The following is a 22,711-nucleotide window of genomic DNA, read 5'->3' as shown; positions in this document are numbered from 1 at the left end:
GTTATAGCTCTAGAAAGTGTACCCAATGTGTACCTACTTTTTTACCTCTGCATGCAACTCTCATCCAATCGGGTTGTCGGGTCTCCAGTATTTTCCTTTGAGCTTGTTTGTCTGCCCATTCCGGTTCCTATGAGCTTATTTAATATCCCTACAAAACGGGACTATAAGGAATTTCATTACTTATTGTTTGTTAAATTGAGCAAACGCATCAGATACAGATCATTTCTACTAATAACGGAACTGGTTGACATCTCTATATACTGAGTTACCGCAGAGTAATTTAACACTGTGAAATACAAGTGTGAGACTTCGGTCTCTTAAATAAGAGACACGAAAGACAAACAAAGGATATTTTTTTTATATATTTTTATATTAAAGGACTACGGATGCAATCTTAGGATTAGTTCTATGACATAGCAGTGATTACTTGAGTTTCCAAGAGCACTTAATTTGTGTTGTGTTACAATGTGACAAGAAAAAAATCTAATTGTATCAATGGTTTTTAATTATATTCACACATAGATTTTTAAATATAATCTTGCAGCAATAAACTATATATATTTTATAGCTTTATCATTGATCCTACATCTTGGACTATATCATTATTAGCAGGAAGTGCCGGTACTTTGATTAGATTTTTTTTTTCTGACAAATTAATTTTTTCTCCAATTTTTCCCATCCTTTGTATGATGTGACAGACATCAGCCAATCACAAACTTGTATATGTATATCCTGTGAGCTTGTACACATCCTCAGTAGGATCTTGTTCCCCAGAAAGTGTGAATATAAAAAGACTGCAAAATTTGATAATGGAAGTAAGTTTGGAAAGTGTCATATAAAATTGCTGCTCTATCTGAATTATAAAAGTTTATTTCTTTCCTATGACATGGAGAGTCCACAACGTCATTCCAATTACTAGTGGGATATTCAACTCCTGGCCAGCAGGAGGAGGCAAAGAGTACCCTAGCAAAGCTGTTAAGTGTAACTTCCCTTACCCATAAGCCCCAGTCATTCTCTTTGTCTCTGTCAATGGAGGTTGTGCAGAGTTGGTGTCTGAAGATTGTAATCCTTTTATGGGTATTTTCCCTGCAAGCAAATATTGGGGTCTAGCTGTGTCCACATCAATCTTTTGAGTAAAAGTAGTGGCCGTTAGAATTGCGGCGAGGAAGTCTTTGCTTTACTTCTAACATTTTGCTACCCTTTGGTAGAAAGCCAGAGTTAGTTACTCTGTTCTTTCTTTTACTACAGGTTCCTGACGAGGAGTGGAGTACCGGTCACACCTATGTAGCTGTTACCTGCCCTCTAGCTGGATCCACAGGTAAGTGCATTTTCCTTCTAGGTTCTGAAGGATAGCACTTTAGAGGTAAAACCTCTAGTGGATCAAATTTGGGACATAAATTATCTAAGTGGTCTTAGATATTTCTTGGGGGGCAGATTTGCAGGCTGTTACAGAAGCATTAGTTATTTTGTTGTGAAGAGCTTATTTCCCAGCAGCAATGCCTGAACCAGCAAGCCAGCGCCTAAGAAGGGCTCCAAGAAAACCGTAACAAGTTTCATTTCATAAAGAGTTAACTCTTTTTTTTCAGCTTTTAGAAACTATTGTCTAATCACCTCTGGAGCCAGACTGCTAATTGATAAGATGAACTTGTAAACTTGTTATCTTAAGTACTGTAATCCTATTGTGGCCTGTCAAAGGACAGTGCTCTCTATCTAAATGTTTGATGGGGGATTTTGTGCTTCCCCCCCTCTCCCCCTGGGAGTGCCCTGTGTGCATGTAACCTTAATAAAAAGCAGGCTGGGCATCCCAGTCCTGAGTTCTTGTTTTGACCCTCAATCGCAGCGTTGACTCGTTTTTGTGGGCAGAAGGGTATCCTAGCTGTACTGCAGCTAAGGGAGATTATTCTATATTTGCGAGACTCATATAGAATACTATGGAAAGCAGCTTCTCCCCTCTTTAGCAATAGGGATCCAGGCTACTAAGCGGTCCATCTCTCAGCGAGACTAAGGGTAACCGTAACATTTGGCGGCAGCGGCGGGATTTTCCTGGATTTCCTAGGAGAGGTACAGAACGGATGGAGAGCGCTTACGAAAAATTGAAGCGTACAACCCTAAAGGATTTACTTGAAAGCAGAGGGGGGTACGCCAGCAACCGGCCGAGGAGAGAGCTGATCGCAGAATTGACCGAACTGGATCAGAGCTTCACAATGGCGGAAACACCGACCACGATTAGTGACGAAAAAACCAGGATTGTTCGGGAAAGGCTCTCATTATACGGGCCGAACCCCTCCATGGAATTGGTACAGCAGTTGATGGCGGAGGCGGACGAGGATATACGAGAGACTCGAGCCCACGAACTCAACCTAGCGAACGCACACCGCAATGCTGAAACCCCGCAGGTAATCATCCCTGTCGAAAATGCTGGGAGGCCCAAGATACCCTATGCGGCATTTCGACCCTTCCTAGAGAGCGAGACAGGGATTGATGAATATTTGGCGGACTTCGAAAGGCAATGTGCCCTGCACCAGATTCCCAACAGAGAGTGGCCCACGATATTGTCTGGGAAACTATCCGGGCGAGCCCTGGAAGCCTTTCGTACTCTGGGTGCTGAGGAAGTGACACAGTATGAGCTAGTTAAGGAGACACTGTTGCGACGGTACGCTGTAACTCCGGACACGTATCGCCGACAGTTTCGGGGCACGGAAAAGAAGCCTAACGATACCCATATGGAATGGGCGCACCGAATGCGGAGAGCGGCAAATCACTGGCTGAGCGGATGTAAAGCGGTGACTGGGGAGGAAATTTTACAATTGTTTCTCTTAGAACATTTTTATAATGGCATGGAACAGCAAGGGAAGGAATGGCTGCGAGACAGGCGGCCTTCTACCTTAGAAGAAGCAGCCAAATTGGCCGATGAACATTATGACTCCCGTCTTCACGAACCCATGAACTACCGAGCTCCAGCACGGGTCGAACCCAGAGAGGTTTACCGTGCACCCCCTCGTGCTGAATTCCGAGCCCCGGTGCCCACAGGGCCCATCCGACACTCAGGACCACCCAATAACAGCTCTGAGCGTCCCAGACCGACTTGCCACCGATGCAAGCAACCAGGGCATTTCATGGCTAGCTGCCCCCTTAATACGCACCAGACACCCAGGAATTACAATTACCCCTCTGGGTCCTATCGTCCGGCCCGGGCCCTCTGTGTTAACCAAGAGGCCCCTATGGAGGGATATGTGGGGCCGCTTCACGAGGCAGACCCTGTATATGCTGCCTCAGATAACCGCCAGCACCATCGGCAGAGGGTATGGCTCGAGGGGCGATCTACCGAGGGATTGCGAGACACAGGGGCTACTATCACGCTGGTACAGAGTCATTTGGTGCCAGAGCACAAGCGATCCGGACAGACTGTGGCCGTTAGAGTGGCGGGGGGGGATGTGTACAAAATTCCAACAGCTAAAGTGCATCTTGATTGGGGAGCGGGAAAGGGGGCTGTGAACGTGGGCCTAATGGATAATTTACCTGCCGAAGTACTACTGGGCAACGATTTGGGCCCCATGACTTCTGCCTATGCTCCAGTATGCAACAACGAGGCGGACCCAGTGACTACACGGGCCCAAGCCCGGACGGAGCGAGAGCTTTCACCAGTGCGGGAGACACAGGTAAGACCTACCCCGACCTTGCCTGACAGGTTAGGCCCCATACCCTGGGACACCCCAGATGCTTTCGAGGCAGAGTCTAAGACTGACCCGACCTTACAAAAGTACCGGGAACGAGCAGAGACCGGAGGGGGCGGGGCAGATAACGAAACATTCTTATGGGAAAAAGGGAAACTATACCGCTGGACAGAGAAAAGGGGACAGCGTAGGCGACAGCTGGTAGTGCCCCACAAATACCGTCAAGAAATCCTCAAAATAGGCCACGACATCCCCTTAGCAGGCCACCTAGCCGTTACCCGTACCCTACACCGCATTACTCACACGTTCTTTTGGCCAGGGGTGCACGCTGACGTTAGAACTTACTGTAACACCTGCGATGTGTGTCAACGAGTAGGAAGGCGAGGCGATCACCCTAAAGCCCAGCTAGTAAATATGCCCATTGTAGAGGAACCCTTCAGCCGGGTTGCTATTGACCTAGTGGGACCACTGGCTACCCCTAGTCCCTCCGGTAAGCGATACATTCTTACCGTAGTGGACTACGCTACCAGGTACCCAGAGGCTGTCGCCCTATCCAACATACAAGCGGATACGGTAGCGAATGCACTAGTACAGGTGTTCTCCCGGGTAGGATTTCCAAAAGAAATCCTATCCGACCGAGGCACCCAATTTACGGCTGAATTGACCCAACAACTCTGGCAGGTTTGCAAAATTAAGTCCCTCCTAAGCTCCCCATACCACCCCCAGACGAACGGGCTGTGTGAGAGGTTCAATGGGACCCTCAAGCAAATGCTCAAGACGTTCACTCAGGAATACCGAGACTGGGAACGCTTCCTGCCGCACCTCCTATTTGCTTATCGGGAGGTACCCCAGGAAACGACAGGGTTCTCTCCCTTCGAGTTGCTCTACGGAAGAAAGGTACGGGGACCCCTAAACCTGATCCGGGAGCACTGGGAGGGAGAGATGGAGGCTGACGGTGTCCCAATTGTGCCATACGTGCTGGAACTCAGGGACCGAATGGAGCAATTAGCCAAATCCGTGCGGGCTAATCTCCAGTTGGCCCAGAGAAGACAGAAAGTATGGTACGATCGGGGGGCCCGAAAGAGAATCTTCACCATAGGACAAAAGGTGTTAGTACTTAAGCCGGTGAAGACAGACAAATTGCAGGCGTCCTGGCAGGGTCCCTACCAGATCGTAGAGAAAAGGGGAGACACCACTTATGTGATAGCTAGCTGCCACGACAACAATCTTAGAAAGACATTCCATGTAAACATGCTCAAGGAATATTTTGAGCGACCAGAGAACGTGACGGCCGTATGTTGTTCCCCTCAGGAAGACCCCGACAGTTTACCCATTCCAGACCTATTAGAAAAGAGCCTCCCCACAGGTATAGTGGCGCAGGTTCAGATAGGGGGACCGACTTAGCCCCACTGAAAGGGAGCAGCTCAACCAACTCCTCCAGTCCAAACACCTCACCTTCTCCCCGAAGCCAGGGTACACTACTTTAACCACCCACCAGGTAGATACTCCGGGACAAGCTCCCTTGCGCCAGGCTCCGTACCGAATCCCCGAAGCAGTTAGGACAGGAATGAAGAAGGAGATCGATGAGATGCTCCAGCTCAGGGTAATTGAGCCCTCCGATAGTCCCTGGGCCTCCCCAGTTGTCTTGGTGCCCAAGAAAGATGGGACCACCCGGTTCTGCGTAGACTATCGGAGGCTCAATGAAAATACCGTGACGGACGCTTACCCTATGCCCAGGGTAGACGAGCTACTCGATCGTATAGCCAGGGGAAATTACCTGACCACTATTGACCTCTGCAAAGGTTACTGGCAGATTCCCCTGGCCCCGGAGGCTATCCCCAAGTCGGCATTCGTCACCCCATTCGGCTTATATCAGTTTAGGGTAATGCCGTTTGGGATGAAGAATGCCCCAGCTACATTCCAGCGCTTGGTGGATAGGCTCCTGGATGGCTTCCAGAGTTTTGCTTGCGCCTACCTGGACGACATAGCGATCCACAGTGAGTCCTGGGAGGACCACTTAGCTCATGTGGGAATGGTTCTGGATCAGATCCGGGCTGCTGGCCTGACTCTGAAGCCAGAAAAATGCCACTTTGGGATGGCCGAGGTACAGTACCTGGGTCACCGGGTGGGGTGTGGAAAGCAGCGACCAGAGCCGGCCAAAATAGAAGCTGTCGCCAATTGGCCCACCCCCATCACTAAGACTCAGGTCCTAGCCTTCCTGGGCACGGCAGGGTACTATAGACGGTTTGTACCAGACTACAGCACACTTGCCAAACCCCTGACTGACTTGACCAAGAAGAACTTACCTCGACAGGTCCTGTGGTCTCCCCACTGTGAAACAGCTTTCCAGGCTCTCAAAAATGCTCTAATTAACGCTCCTGTCTTGGCGGCCCCAGCCCTTAACAAACGTATTATCGTCCATACAGATGCTTCCATGTTCGGGCTGGGAGCCGTCCTCAGCCAAGTAGGCGAAGATGGAGGGGAGCATCCAGTTGCCTACATCAGCCGGAAGCTCCTGCCCCGCGAAGTCAGCTATGCAGCGGTCGAAAAGGAGTGTTTGGCTTTGGTGTGGGCATTAAAGAAATTGACTCCCTATTTATATGGTCAGGAGTTCACTCTGGTCACCGACCATAACCCGTTGGTGTGGCTGAACCGGGTCTCTGGAGATAACGGCAGGCTATTACGTTGGAGCTTATCGTTGCAAACCTTCAATTTCACCATTACTTACAGACCTGGGAAACAGAATGGCAACGCCGACGGGTTGTCCAGACAAACCGACCTCAGCCCCGCATAACCAGCGGTCTGGACAGCCTTAGTCTGCCCCGAAAAGGGGTCAGACCGTGTCTGCCAGAGTGTTCCACAGAAAGGGAGCAATGTTACAGAAGCATTAGTTATTTTGTTGTGAAGAGCTTATTTCCCAGCAGCAATGCCTGAACCAGCAAGCCAGCGCCTAAGAAGGGCTCCAAGAAAACCGTAACAAGTTTCATTTCATAAAGAGTTAACTCTTTTTTTTCAGCTTTTAGAAACTATTGTCTAATCACCTCTGGAGCCAGACTGCTAATTGATAAGATGAACTTGTAAACTTGTTATCTTAAGTACTGTAATCCTATTGTGGCCTGTCAAAGGACAGTGCTCTCTATCTAAATGTTTGATGGGGGATTTTGTGCTTCCCCCCCTCTCCCCCTGGGAGTGCCCTGTGTGCATGTAACCTTAATAAAAAGCAGGCTGGGCATCCCAGTCCTGAGTTCTTGTTTTGACCCTCAATCGCAGCGTTGACTCGTTTTTGTGGGCAGAAGGGTATCCTAGCTGTACTGCAGCTAAGGGAGATTATTCTATATTTGCGAGACTCATATAGAATACTATGGAAAGCAGCTTCTCCCCTCTTTAGCAATAGGGATCCAGGCTACTAAGCGGTCCATCTCTCAGCGAGACTAAGGGTAACCGTAACACAGGCTATATGTATGATTAAAGGGGCAGTAAACCTACAAAATAATGTTATATAATTCTGCACATAGTGCAGAATTATTAACATTATCTTAGCCCTAACTTTATACAACATAATATTGCAGCAATATTTTATTATAAAGTAGAATTTCTCAGACCGCCGCTCCTTGCTCTACTGAGCGGGTCTGTCACCGCCCAGCCTGATTGTGTCATTAAACTCAATGTAGCTCGCTCCCGCTCTCGTCTGGTCTAAGGGGTTAATATAAGCTTTGGGGCTATGATTTATACAAACTGTGTGAAAAGTTTTTACATCTAACTTTTATTGAACAAAGAATATGGCAAGGGGCACTTTTGTTTAACGGATTGAAAGAATCGTTTTTTAGTGCGGACTATAAGGCTCTTACGGCTCGGTTAGGTTTTTGTACTTTGAGCCGTTTTTGAATGCGCGGCTATTTCAAAGACTTGTGGTGCAGTTTCAGTTTTCACACAGCACACTCACATGACTCTACGCTCTTCTGTGTGTGTGAGGAGCGGAGTTAAGTCGGTCACTGAGCCTGGACTGTTGTGATTTTCTTTCTCAGATTCGGATTGCTAATCTGACCTTGTATATAAGTCAACTCATCTGGGGAGTTCCCTTACTAGTGGGTTATCGTCTACGTTACGGTAGGAGCCTCAGTCATGGATTTTTATATTAAAGTGAGAGGTGTCTTTTTTTTGGATACATTTATATCTGAGTTTTTTAGAAAAATGTATTCATTTATTTCTGTCTATAATAAAAGATTTTATTTTGAATGGTATCATTATTTACAATGGAATCTGAAAGAGATTCTTTCATTGAACATGGATAAATGTTTACTTTGCTTAGAAGTATTAATTGTGCTGCCTATGCAATTTTGTTCAAGTTGCTTAGCTAAGACCTTAAAATATAAGGATAAATTAACCACTTGTGAACCTAATGTCTCTCAGGATATAGCTGTTCTAGATATGCCTCAGCTTTCTCCTCAAACGTCCCAAGCCTTATCAGTTTCGCATACAGTGCCTTGCGTGTCCTCTCAACCTCCTGGGGGTGTATATTTTCCAGGGGATTTTGCTGCGCAGATAACTTCTGTGGTATCGGCGGCTTTGTCTGCTTTCCCTATTTCGGGTAAGTGTAAGAGGAAATCTAAACATGTGCCTGCTAGTAAGGCTTCTGACCCCTTTAATTCTGCGCTGGTCAGCCTTTCTCATTTGTCTGATAAGGAGCATACTTCAGTAGCTTCTGAAGGGGAAATCTCAGGTACTTTGGTAGAAAAATCTTCAGAATCTAAAGAGATACATTTTAGATTTAAACTAGAACACCTCTGGTTATTACTGAAGAAAATTCTAGCTTCTTTAGACAACTCTGAACCTTTGGTTGCTGTCGACCCCACAAAGTCTTCTAAATTGGATAGAGTTTATGATTCCCCATCTTCAGAGGAAGTTTTTCCAGTTCCTAGGAAGATGTCTGAAATTATAGCTCAGGAATGGGATAAGCCAGGGGTTCCTTTTTCCCCTTCCCCTGTTTTTAAAAAAATGTTTCCTGTGGCTGACTCTATTCGGGACTTTTGGCGCACTGTGCCTAAAGTAGAAGGAGCTATTTCTACTCTTGCCAAGAGAACTACCATTCCTATAGAGGATAGTTGCTCTTTTAAGGATCCCATGGATAAGAAGCTTGAGGCTTACTTAAAAAAGATGTATATCCATCAAGGATTACAGTGGCAACCTGCAGCTAGTATCGCCACGGTTGCAGGAGCAGCATCTTATTGGTGCAATGCCTTGGCTGATCTTATTACAGAGGAAACTATGGTTGAGGAGATCTAAGATAGGATCAAAGCTCTCAAAATGGTGAATACCTTTATCTGTGATGCCAATATGCAGATAATCAGACTAGTAGCTAAGATGTCTAGCTTCACTGTACTAGCACGCAGGGCTTTGTGGTTAAAGTCCTGGTCGACTGATGTTTCTTCTAAGGCCAAGCTTTTGGCTTTACCCTATAAGGATAAGACTCTGTTTGGACCAGGTCTGGCGGAGATCATTTCAGAAATTACGAGTAGTAAGGGTTCTTTCCTGCCTCAGGATAAGAAGAATAGACCTAGGGGTCAGCAGACTTCTTATTTTTTGTTCCTTTCGCAACTTTAAGGGACAGAAGTCATCCTCCTCCTCTGCAAAACCAGACCAATCCAGGTCCTCTTGGAAATCCAGTTAGCCCTGAAATAAGGGAAAGCAGAACAACAACGCTGACTCTAAATCAGCATGAAGGTTCCGCCCCCGATTTAAATTTTAATCAGTTGGGGGGCAGGCTTTCTCTTTTTCGTCAAGCCTGGATATGCAATGTCCCAGATCCATGGGCTGTGGACATAGTATCCCAGGGTTACAGAATGGGATTCAAGTCTTGTCCTCCAAAGGGCAGATTTCTCCTGTCAAGACTATCCTCAAACCAGGTAAAGAAGAAGGCTTCTTAAATTGTGTAAAAGACCTATCCTCCCTGGGAGTTATTGTACCAGTCCCTCTATGGGAACAGAACTTTTCGTCCAATCCTAGATCTCAGGTGCCTCAACAAGTTCCTCAGGGTCCCGTCCTTTAAGATGGAAACTATTCGTTCCATTCTTCCTTTAGTACAGGAAGGTCAATTTATGGCGACTATAGACCTGAAGGACGCATACCTTCATGTTACCATTCACAGGGAACATCACCAGTTTTTAAGGTTTGCCTTTGTGGACAAGCATTTCCAGTTTGTTGCGCTTCCATTTGGTCTGGCCATGGCTCCCAGAATATTCACAAAGGCTCTGGGGGCGCTATTGGCATCTTTTCAACTAGCTCAATCTCATACAGAGATGCTGTTGTCTTTTCTAAATATCTTTATTAGTGCAAATCTAAAGGGTTCTCCTGGAGCCGGGTGAGGATTCCCTGGACTTTGTCTTTTCTTCGGGAGGTCCTGAAGAAGGGTTTGTCGGTCAGTACTCTAAAGGGTCAAATTTCTGCACTGTCTATCCTTTTGCATAAACGTCTGACGGACTTTCCAGATGTTCAAGCTTTTGTTCAGGCCCTGGATAGGATCAGGCCTGTGTTTAAACCTGTTGCTCCTCCATGGAGCCTTAACCTAGTTCTTAAAGTTTTGCAGCATGCTCCGTTTGAGCCGATGCATGTTGTCGATATCAAATTGTTATCTTGGAAGGTTTTCTTTCTCCTTGCATAGTTTCTGAGCTTTCAGCTCTGCAGTGTGATTCCCCATACCTTATCTTTCATGCAGATAAGGCGGCCCTTCGTACTAAATTGGGGTTTCTCCCTAAGGTAGTGTTGGATCGAAACATTAATCAGAGCTAATTGTAGTTCCTTCTTTTTGTCCTAATCCTTCTTCTCATAAGGAACGTCTTTTGCATAACTTGGATTTTGTGTGGGCTCTAAAATTTTACTTACAAGCTACTAAAGATTTTCGACAGACTTCTGCCCTTTTTGTTGTTTTCTCTGGAAAGCATAAGGTTCAGAAGACCACTTCTACTACTCTATATCTTTAGTTGAGAAGTCTGATTCGGTTGGCTTATGAGACTGCTGGACAGCAGCCTCCTGAGAGAATTACGGCTCATTCCACTAGGGCTGTCTCTTCTTCTTAGGCTTTCAAAAATGAAGCTTTTGTGGAACAGATTTGCAAGGCGGCTACTTGATTCTCTCTGCATACTTTTTCAAAATTCTACAAATGTGATACTTTTGCCTCGGCTGAGGCCTCTTTTGGGAGAAACGTTCTTCTAGCGGTGGTGCCTTCTGTTTAGGTCCTCCTGCCTTTTCTCCCTCCCTGTTCATTCTGTGTCCTCTAGCTTGGGTATTGGTTCCCACTAGTAATAGGAATGACGTTGTGGACTCTCCATGTCATAGGAAAGAAAACAAAATGTATGCTTACCTGATAAATATCTTTCTTTCCGGACATGGAGAGTCCACGACCCCGCCCTCTTTTTTTTAATTATAATTTGGCAGTTTTTTTGAGTAAACCTCAGGCACCTTTTCACTCTTGTGACCCCCCACACTGGGGGTTATGGGTAAGGCAGTTACACTTAACAGCTTTGCTGGGGTGCTCTTTGCCTCCTCCTGCTGGCCAGGAGTTGAATATCCCACTAGTAATTGGTATGACGTTGTGGACTCTCCATGTCCGGAAAGAAAGAAATTTATCAGGTAAGCATAAGTTTTGTTTTTGACTTGAGTGTCCCTTTACATGTAGAGGCTGCTTTCTCATATGGAAGGTAGAATATTTTTGAGTATGATGCTCATTTAATTAAATTTAAAACTCCTTTCTTTTTAAACTAACAAGTGCATGCACAGCTGTATTGGTAGATGTTGACTCACCCAAAAAGCATGTCCCCCCAAAAATATAAAACTATATTATATTTTGAAACATTCTTTCTTAGATTCAACAAAAAAAATTAAAAATATGAGTCCTTTTAACTTATCTTACTGTTTTGAACATGATCTCTTACTCTTTTATGTGTGTTGTTATCATTATTATCAGTTATTTGTAGAGTGCCAACAGATTCTGTAGCGCTATAAGCATAGGTGTTATATGCAGGTAACATTTATAGGTAACAAGTTGGTAGAGGGCCCTGCCAAAATTTGCTCTCATCAAGGTGATCTACAAACAGCTGGGCTCATAGGCTTACATGCAAAGGGGGTTCAAAGGGATAACAAAGGAGGAGAGGCACTGAGGTTAGAAAAGATTGGCGTAAGCATCCCTGAACAGTAGAGTCTTTAAGGAGCATTTGAAACTTTCTAACCTAGGTGAGAGTCTTGCAGAACAAGGCAGAGAGTTCCACAAAATAAGGAGAAGTCTTGTAGGCGGGAATGTGAGGAGGTAACAAGAGAGGAGGAGTTTCAAATCTGGATTCAAATCTAAGTTGTGTCTTGTGTAAGGAAATGTTGAATTTTGGAGATGTTTTTAATGTGGAAAGGGCAAGAATTGGCCAAAAACTGAATGTGAGGTGTGAAAGAAACATCTGAGTCAAGTATGAACCCAAGACATCGGGTTTGCTGGGTTGGGGTAATGATGGCATTATCGACAGTTATAGAAAAATGGGGGTGTAGAGATTTTTGAAGAAGGGGGAAAAATAAGGAGTTCAGTTTTTGAGAGATTTAGCTTTAGGTAGTGATAGGACATCCAGGGTGAGATATGAGAAAGACAGTTAGTGACACGGATTAGCAAGTAAGACGATAGGTCTGGTGCCGAGAGGTAGATTTGGGTGTCATCGGCATACAAATGATATTGAAAGCCGTGGGACTTAAATAAGGAACCAAAGGATAGCGTATAGATTGAGAAGAGAAGGTGACCAAGGAGAGAGCATTGTGGTACCCCAACTGAAAATGATAAAGGGGCAGAGGATGCCCCAGAGAAGGCTACACAAAAGGTACAATTAGACAGTTAGGAAGAGAACCACGAGAGGGTTTTGTCCCAAATGCTGATGGATTGCAGGGTTTGGAGCAAAAGAGTGTGATCAACAGCTTCAAGACTGCAAACAGATCAAGGAGGATTAGCAGAGAGAAGTGACCTTTTGATTTTGCTGTAAGATGGTTGTTGGTAACCTTAACAATCACTGCATCTGTGGAGTGTTGGTGGTGAAATCCAGATTACAGTGGGTCAAGGAGGGAGTTTAATGTAAGGAAATGTGATAGACGTGTATATCATAGCTTTTCTAGATGTTTTGAGGCAAGAGGGAGTAGGTAAATAGGGTGGCGCTTGGATTGAGAGAGAGGTTTTTTTTTTAGAATAAGTGTGACTAGTCTGTTAAAATTTAAATCCAATAAAGCAATTCAAGATTTTGTTTGTATAGTTAATGTACTTATTTTGTGAAAATAATAAATAAATAAAAATGCAATTAGAAATAAGTATAATATTTATCCCCTTTAATTTTACAGCTCTCACAGCCTGGCAGACTACCAGACACACTACCTACCATCCAGAACAAGGCACCTGTGACCGACCTGATTTGGGATCTCTTTAACACCCACAAGCTGGTTACAGGTAAGTACACGTTTCTCTCTGTGACATCTAGATCCCAGCTGTGTGAAGCGCACTGTGTCTAATAATTTAGTTTTAGTGTAACCTAATGTAACGGTAATGCAGTGTAACAAACGGAAAGTGGTCCAGTTACGCAGGTGTGGTTGGCTATAAGATACTCATTAGCTTGGAACATAAGGTGAAAGATGCTCACGTTACTACAGATGAATATAAAATCTCAGACCTAAATTCTGTTTGAGGTAGCATCTGAATTAACTGGAAAAAAAGTTAGACACGATCATACTGGAATGTGTGGACACTATGATGATAGCACAGTAAATACATCCAGTTGACTTACTGATCACACAGTGATAGCACTATGCTCCTTGTATAGAGTTTCTTCTTCAGATGTCTGTAGTTTGCAATGTAGCTTTTGATGAGTGGAACATATTGAATTTTGCCGACACTCATCTCCCCAAACCGTTCTATTCAGTCTACCTATAACCACGTCTATCTTCATCTATCATTTCCCCTTCCGTCGCGTGTCCCCATTCCTTCATGCTGCAAACACTCTATGGACCACTTAAGAGTCTTAAAAGGACCCCAAAAATGTATTTCATGATTCAGATAGAAAATACAATTTTAAACAACATTCCAATTTACGTCTATCATCTAATTTGCTTCATTCTTTAGACATCCTTTGTTGAAGAAATAGCAATGCACATGGGTGAGCCAATCACACAAGGCATCTATGTGCAACCGCCAATCAGCAGCTACTTAGCCTATTTAGATATGCTTTTCAGCCAAGAATATCTAAAGAATGAAGCAAATTAGATAATAGAAGTAAATTGGAAAGTTGTTTAAAATCACATGCTCTTTCTAAATCATGAAAGAAAAAAATGTGTGTTTCATGTTCCTTTAAATTGACCGTTATCTGTTTTCCCTGCTGAAAACAGTTATGGACAGATATAACAAAGCAATAAGAGAGACTGTTCAAACTAAGCTGTGGATAATCTAAAAGGGATGCCACACAGTTTGGTTTGTACAGAGATAAGTAGAAAACTAGTTTACAAATGGCAGCTCCCATTACTTTATAGAAACTAAACCTTTACATTTATATTTCCAATATTTAAACAACTAATATAATTGTAAAAAAATGCATCTACATATTATTCTAAGGCTAATCTTTGCTTTGAATACATCATTATGTTTAGCATGTATTTATTGTTTAACATCCCTTTAAAGGGACATAAAGCCCATTTTTTTTCTTTCATGATTCAGATAGAATATACTTTCCAATTTATTTCTATTATCAAATTGTATTTGTTTTCTTGTCATCCTTTGTTGAAAAGCAGGAAGATAAGCTCATTAGCAAGAGCACTAGATGAAGGGACTATTTCATGTCATGTAGTGCTGCAGACATGTGCATGCTACCTGTCTAGATATCTCTTCAATAAAGAATAACCAGAGAACAAAGCAAATCTGATAATAACGTAAATTGGAAACATTTTTTAAATTGTATGCTCTATCTGAATTATGAAAGAAAAAATGTGGGTTTCATCTCCTTAACATTTTCTGCAGTTTCACAAGTTTTCATTTGGGAAAATAACTAACTTAAAGGTACATAATACTCATATGCTAAATCACTTGAAACTGATGCAGTATAACTGTAAAAAGCTGACAGGAAAATATCACCTGAGCATCTCTATGTAAAAAAGGAAGATATTTCTCCAACATAGGTGTGTCCGGTCCACGGCGTCATCCTTACTTGTGGGATATTCTCTTCCCCAACAGGAAATGGCAAAGAGCCCAGCAAAGCTGGTCACATGATCCCTCCTAGGCTCCGCCTACCCCAGTCATTCTCTTTGCCGTTGTACAGGCAACATCTCCACGGAGATGGCTTAGAGTTTTTTAGTGTTTAACTGTAGTTTTTATTATTCAATCAAGAGTTTGTTATTTTAAAATAGTGCTGGTATGTACTATTTACTCAGAAACAGAAAAGAGATGAAGATTTCTGTTTGTATGAGGAAAATGATTTTAGCACCGTAACTAAAATCCATGGCTGTTCCACACAGGACTGTTGAGAGCAATTAACTTCAGTTGGGGGAACAGTGTGCAGTCTCTTGCTGCTTGAGGTATGACACATTCTAACAAGACGATGTAATGCTGGAAGCTGTCATTTTTCCCTATGGGATCCGGTAAGCCATGTTTATTACGATGGTAAATAAGGGCTTCATAAGGGCTTATTAAGATTGTAGACTTTTCTGGGCTAAATCGATTCATTTTTAAAACATATTTAGCCTTGAGGAATCATTTTATCTGGGTATATTGATATTATAATATCGGCAGGCACTGTATTAGACACCTTATTTCTCTGGGGCTTTCCCAAAGCATAAGCAGAGCCTCATTTTCGCGCCGGTGTGGCGCACTTGTTTTTGAGAGGCATGGCATGCAGTCGCATGTGTGAGGAGCTCTGATACTTAGAAAAGGCTTTCTGAAGGCGTCATTTGGTATCGTATTCCCCTTTGGGTTTGGTTGGGTCTCAGCAAAGCAGATACCAGGGACTGTAAAGGGGTTTAAGTGTTAAAACGGCTCCGGTTCCGTTATTTTAAGGGTTAAAGCTTCCAAATTTGGTGTGCAATACTTTTAAGGCTTTAAGACACTGTGGTGAAAATTTGGTGAATTTTGTACAATTCCTTCATGTTTTTTCGCAATTGCAGTAATAAAGTGTGTTCAGTTTAAAATTTAAAGTGACAGTAACGGTTTTATTTTAAAACGTTTTTTGTACTTTATTATCAAGTTTATGCCTGTTTAACATGTCTGAACTACCAGATAGACTGTGTTCTGAATGTGGGGAAGCCAGAATTCCTGTTCATTTAAATAAATGTGATTTATGTGATAATGACAATGATGCCCAAGATGATTCCTCAAGTGAGGGGAGTAAGCATGGTACTGCATCATTCCCTCCTTCGTCTACACGAGTCTTGCCCACTCAGGAGGCCCCTAGTACATCTAGCGCGCCAATACTCCTTACTATGCAACAATTAACGGCTGTAATGGATAATTCTGTCAAAAACATTTTAGCCAAAATGAACCCTTGTCAGCGTAAGCGTGGCTGCTCTGTTTTAGTTACTGAAGAGCATGACGTCGCTGATATTAATATCTCTGAAGGGCCCCTAACCCAATCTGAGGGGGCCAGGGAGGTTTTGTCTGAGGGAGAAATTACTGAATCAGGGAACATTTCTCAACAGGCTGAACCTGATGTAATTGCATTTAAATTTAAGTTGGAACATCTCCGCATTCTGCTTAAGGAGGTATTATCCACTCTGGATGATTGTGAAAAGTTGGTCATCCCAGAGAAACTATGTAAAATGGACAAGTTCCTAGAGGTGCCGGAGCTCCCAGAAGCTTTTCCTATACCCAAGCGGGTGGCGGACATTGTTAATAAAGAATGGGAAAGGCCCGGTATTCCTTTCGTCCCTCCCCCCATATTTAAAAAATTGTTTCCTATGGTCGACCCCAGAAAGGACTTATGGCAGACAGTCCCCAAGGTCGAGGGAGCGGTTTCTACTTTAAACAAACGCACCACTATACCCATAGAAGATAGTTGTGCTTTCAAAGATCCTATGGATAAAAAATTAGAAGGTTTGCTTAAAAAGATGTTTGTTCAGCAGGGTTACCTTCTACAACCAATCTCATGCATTGTCCCTGTCACTACAGCCGCATGTTTCTGGTTTGATGAGCTGATAAAGGCGCTCGATAGTGATTCTCCTCCTTATGAGGAGATTATGGACAGAATCAATGCTCTCAAATTGGCTAATTCTTTCACCCTAGACGCCACTTTGCAATTGGCTAGGTTAGCGGCTAAGAATTCTGGGTTTGCTATTGTGGCGCGCAGAGCGCTTTGGTTGAAATCTTGGTCGGCTGATGCGTCTTCCAAGAACAAGCTACTAAACATTCCTTTCAAGGGGAAAACGCTGTTTGGCCCTGACTTGAAAGAGATTATCTCGGATATCACTGGGGGTAAGGGCCACGCCCTTCCTCAGGATCGGCCTTTCAAGGCGAAAAATAGACCTAATTTTCGTCCCTTTCGTAAAAACGGACCAGCCCAAAGTGCTACGTCCTCTAAGCAAGAGGGTAATACTTCTCAAGCCAAGCCAGCTTGGAGACCAATGCAAGGCTGGAACAAGGGAAAGCAGGCCAAGAAGCCTGCCACTGCTACCAAGACAGCATGAAATATTGGCCCCCGATCCGGGACCGGATCTGGTGGGGGGCAGACTCTCTCTCTTCGCTCAGGCTTGGGCAAGAGATGTTCTGGATCCTTGGGCGCTAGAAATAGTCTCCCAGGGTTATCTCCTGGAATTCAAGGGACTTCCCCCAAGGGGGAGGTTCCACAGGTCTCAGTTGTCTTCAGACCACATAAAAAGACAGGCGTTCTTACATTGTGTAGAAGGCCTGTTAAAAATGGGAGTGATTCATCCTGTTCCAATAAGAGAACAAGGGATGGGGTTCTACTCCAATCTGTTCATAGTTCCCAAAAAAGAGGGAACGTTCAGACCAATCTTAGATCTCAAGATCTTAAACAAGTTTCTCAAGGTTCCATCTTTCAAGATGGAAACCATTCGAACTATTCTTCCTTCCATCCAGGAGGGTCAATTCATGACCACGGTGGATTTAAAGGATGCGTATCTACATATTCCTATCCACAAGGAACATCATCGGTTCCTAAGGTTTGCATTCCTGGACAAACATTACCAGTTCGTGGCGCTTCCTTTCGGATTAGCCACTGCTCCAAGGATTTTCACAAAGGTACTAGGGTCCCTTCTAGCGGTGCTAAGACCAAGGGGCATTGCAGTAGTACCTTACCTGGACGACATTCTGATTCAAGCGTCGTCCCTTCCTCAAGCAAAGGCTCACACGGACATTGTCCTGGCCTTTCTCAGATCTCACGGCTGGAAAGTGAACGTGGAAAAGAGTTCTCTATCCCCGTCAACAAGGGTTCCCTTCTTGGGAACACTTATAGACTCCTCAGAAATGAGGATCTTTCTAACAGAGGCCAGAAAAACAAAACTTCTAGACTCTTGTCGGATACTTCATTCCGTTCCTCTTCCTTCCATAGCTCAGTGCATGGAAGTGATCGGGTTGATGGTAGCGGCAATGGACATAGTTCCTTTTGCGCGCATTCATCTAAGACCATTACAACTGTGCATGCTCAGTCAGTGGAATGGGGACTATACAGACTTGTCTCCGAAGATACAAGTAAATCACAGGACCAGAGACTCACTCCGTTGGTGGCTGTCCCTGGACAATCTGTCTCAAGGGATGACGTTCCGCAGACCAGAGTGGGTCATTGTCACGACCGACGCCAGTCTGATGGGCTGGGGCGCGGTCTGGGGATCCCTGAAAGCTCAGGGTCTTTGGTCTCGGGAAGAATCTCTTCTACCGATAAATATTCTGGAACTGAGAGCGATATTCAATGCTCTCAAGGCCTGGCCTCGGCTAGCGAGGACCAAGTTCATACGGTTTCAATCAGACAACATGACAACTGTTGCGTACATCAACCATCAGGGGGGAACAAGGAGTTCCCTAGCGATGGAAGAAGTGACCAAAATCATTCTATGGGCGGAGTCTCACTCCTGCCACCTGTCTGCTATCCACATCCCAGGAGTGGAAAATTGGGAAGCGGATTTTCTGAGTCGTCAGACATTGCATCCGGGGGAGTGGGAACTCCATCCGGAAATCTTTGCCCAAGTCACTCACCTGTGGGGCATTCCAGACATGGATCTGATGGCCTCTCGTCAGAACTTCAAAGTTCCTTGCTACGGGGCCAGATCCAGGGATCCCAAGGCGGCTCTAGTGGATGCACTAGTAGCACCTTGGACCTTCAAACTAGCTTATGTGTTCCCGCCATTTCCTCTCATCCCCAGGCTGGTAGCCAGGATCAATCAGGAGAGGGCGTCGGTGATCTTGATAGCTCCTGCGTGGCCACGCAGGACTTGGTATGCAGATCTGGTGAATATGTCATCGGCTCCACCTTGGAAGCTACCTTTGAGACGAGACCTTCTTGTTCAGGGTCCGTTCGAACATCCGAATCTGGTTTCACTCCAGCTGACTGCTTGGAGATTGAACGCTTGATTTTATCGAAGCGAGGATTCTCAGATTCTGTTATCGATACTCTTGTTCAGGCCAGAAAGCCTGTAACTAGAAAGATTTACCACAAAATTTGGAAAAAATATATCTGTTGGTGTGAATCTAAAGGATTCCCTTGGGACAAGGTTAAGATTCCTAGGATTCTATCCTTCCTTCAAGAAGGATTGGAAAAAGGATTATCTGCAAGTTCCCTGAAGGGACAGATTTCTGCCTTGTCGGTATTACTTCACAAAAAGCTGGCAGCTGTGCCAGATGTTCAAGCCTTTGTTCAGGCTCTGGTTAGAATCAAGCCTGTTTACAAACCTTTGACTCCTCCTTGGAGTCTCAATTTAGTTCTTTCAGTTCTTCAGGGGGTTCCGTTTGAACCCTTACATTCCGTTGATATTAAGTTATTATCTTGGAAAGTTTTGTTTTTAGTTGCGATTTCTTCTGCTAGAAGAGTCTCAGAATTATCTGCTCTGCAGTGTTCTCCTCCTTATCTGGTATTCCATGCAGATAAGGTGGTTTTACGTACTAAACCTGGTTTTCTTCCAAAAGTTGTTTCTAACAAAAACATTAACCAGGAGATTATCGTACCTTCTCTGTGTCCGAAACCAGTTTCAAAGAAGGAACGTTTGTTGCACAATTTGGATGTTGTTCGCGCTCTAAAATTCTATTTAGATGCTACAAAGGATTTTAGACAAACATCTTCCTTGTTTGTTGTTTATTCAGGTAAAAGGAGAGGTCAAAAAGCAACTTCTACCTCTCTCTCTTTTTGGATTAAAAGCATCATCAGATTGGCTTACGAGACTGCCGGACGGCAGCCTCCCGAGAGAATCACAGCTCATTCCACTAGGGCTGTGGCTTCCACATGGGCCTTCAAGAACGAGGCTTCTGTTGATCAGATATGTAGGGCAGCGACTTGGTCTTCACTGCACACTTTTACCAAATTTTACAAGTTTGATACTTTTGCTTCTTCTGAGGCTATTTTTGGGAGAAAGGTTTTGCAAGCCGTGGTGCCTTCCATTTAGGTGACCTGATTTGCTCCCTCCCTTCATCCGTGTCCTAAAGCTTTGGTATTGGTTCCCACAAGTAAGGATGACGCCGTGGACCGGACACACCTATGTTGGAGAAAACAGAATTTATGTTTACCTGATAAATTTCTTTCTCCAACGGTGTGTCCGGTCCACGGCCCGCCCTGGTTTTTTAATCAGGTCTGATAATTTATTTTCTTTAACTACAGTCACCACGGTACCATATGGTTTCTCCTATGCAAATATTCCTCCTTAACGTCGGTCGAATGACTGGGGTAGGCGGAGCCTAGGAGGGATCATGTGACCAGCTTTGCTGGGCTCTTTGCCATTTCCTGTTGGGGAAGAGAATATCCCACAAGTAAGGATGACGCCGTGGACCGGACACACCGTTGGAGAAAGAAATTTATCAGGTAAACATAAATTCTGTTTTTACCTCACAATCTCCTCAGCTCAGCAGAGTAAGTTCTGTGTAAAAAGTTATACTCAGCTGCAGGTAAAAAAAAAAAAATGAAGAAATGAACAGCAGCCGATCAGTATCAACAGTGCTGAGGTCATGAACTCTTTTACTGTGATCTCATGAGATTTGACTTAACTCTCATGAGATTTCATAGTAAACTTCCTTAAACTGAATAGGGAAATGAGATGAGTGTGCACGAAGCTCACTCCCTTAGCTGTCCCGGTACAGACATACTGATTTGCTGTTTAGAAGTCCTTTACAATGGGATGTGGCTACTGAGGACATTTTGAGGTAAAATATTTTTCTTTTTTACATAGAGATGTTCAGGTGATATTTTCTAGTCAGCTTTTTACAGCTATACTGCATCACTTTCAAGTGTTTAAACATTTGGGTATCATGGCCCTTTAACAAACCGCTGTGTCACAACAAAACAGTCTTAAAATGTTGTTATTGACCAATCTTGTTTTGAGTCATTGTTTTTTGTTTACTCGCAAATAGGAGGGGAGGATGGGCGGATCCGCGTCTGGTTGATTCCACTGAAAGGGCTGACAGAGACACTCACGGAACCTGACCAAGTCTTGGTTGGTGAGTAACCCTCACCGTGATAAGCTATGTGCCAACCTGCCGGGAATTTCTGTTCATTCTGTGACATTCCAATACTCTCCTCTAGGTCACAATGAACGAATTTACACCGTGCGTTTCCATCCTTGCGCCTCAGATATCCTTGCCTCCTCTTCCTACGACCTAGCTGTGCGCATTTGGAATCTGCAGACTGGGCAGAATGTCCTTACATTGCAGGGTCATGGAGACCAGGTGACTAGAATTACGCTCAACAGACAGAGCAATATAATAATACGCAAACTGATAATACTGACTTGTAAAGAGATATATAATATAGATATAAAATATAGGGTTTCCATTGCAATCTATACGAATTCCAGTGTTAAGACATCCTATACTTTTGCTTCATATTTTAAGCCATTCAAATCCATTTGAGGAGTCGTTGTTTAAAGAAGCAAAACACTAAAATTAGTAAATTACATAACTGGAAAAAGTAGTTAAAGAATTAAAAACAAACAAAAAACTATAAGAAACAGGTTTATCACAGGCATTTTAAGGTATTATAGAGGTATTTACAGAAGATATGGGACCAAAGCAAAAGTAAAACATGGAGGTTTTTAAAATTTAATATTAATAATAACTTTATTATATGTTTTAATGTATGCCGTTAGCAGTTTTATATCATTGTTTTTATTATAAGACACCCAAATCAAATCTACTTCTCTACACCAGAGCTATCTCCTTCCTTGCTAACCCGTGTCACTAACTGTCTTTCTTACATCTCTTCCTGGATGTCCTCACTACCTCAAGCTAAATCTCTCCAAAACTGAGCTCCTTATTTTCCCCCCTTCTTCCAAACTCTCCACCCCCAATCTCTATAACTGTCAACAACTCCATCATTACCCCTACCCCGCATGCCCGATGTATTGGGGTCACACTTGACTCAAATCTTTCTTTCACTCCTCACATTCAGTCCTTGGCTAAAGCCTTCCGCTTCCACCTTAAAAACATCTCTAAAATTAGACACTTCCTTACACAAAACACAACTAAGATTTTAATCCATTCTCTCATCCTTTCCCGCCTCAATTACTGCAACTCTGTCCTCTCTGGTCTCCCCAGCTGCCACCTAGCTCCTTTACAATCCATAATTAATGCGTCTGCCAGGCTCTTCATCTGCTGCACTTCTCTGCCAATCCCTTCACTGGCTTCCTCTTGCCTCCAGGATTAAAAACAAAATTCTCACTCTGACATACAAAGCCCTCAACTGCACTGCTCCCCCCTATATCTCAGACCTTGTCTCCAGATACTCTCCCTCCCGTCCTCTTCGCTCTGCTCACGACCTCTACTCTCCTCCTCTCTTGTTACTTCCTCACACTCCCGTTTACAGGACTTCTCCAGACTGGCTCCCATCTTGTGG

The 22,711-nt window shown here is 44.0% G+C and overlaps 1 protein-coding gene across 2 annotated transcripts in view; it reads left to right on the top strand.

Annotated features, from left to right (window-relative positions):
• The window catches only part of LOC128642390 (mitochondrial import inner membrane translocase subunit tim16), a 353,230-nt gene that overhangs the window by 278,493 nt on the left and 52,026 nt on the right, over window positions 1-22,711 (top strand). For both annotated transcript variants that reach the window (XM_053695146.1, XM_053695144.1), the window contains exons 17-19: window positions 13,032-13,137; window positions 21,232-21,318; window positions 21,404-21,546. In XM_053695146.1, the coding sequence (XP_053551121.1) occupies window positions 13,032-13,137; window positions 21,232-21,318; window positions 21,404-21,546 (336 nt within the window). The remainder of the gene's footprint in view (window positions 1-13,031; window positions 13,138-21,231; window positions 21,319-21,403; window positions 21,547-22,711) is intronic.

This window comes from Bombina bombina, chromosome 11 (genome assembly GCF_027579735.1).
Source record: "Bombina bombina isolate aBomBom1 chromosome 11, aBomBom1.pri, whole genome shotgun sequence".
Lineage (NCBI taxonomy): Eukaryota > Metazoa > Chordata > Amphibia > Anura > Bombinatoridae > Bombina > Bombina bombina.
The sequence above is the reverse complement of the archived record's forward strand: the minus strand, read 5'-3'. Positions and strand labels throughout refer to the sequence as shown.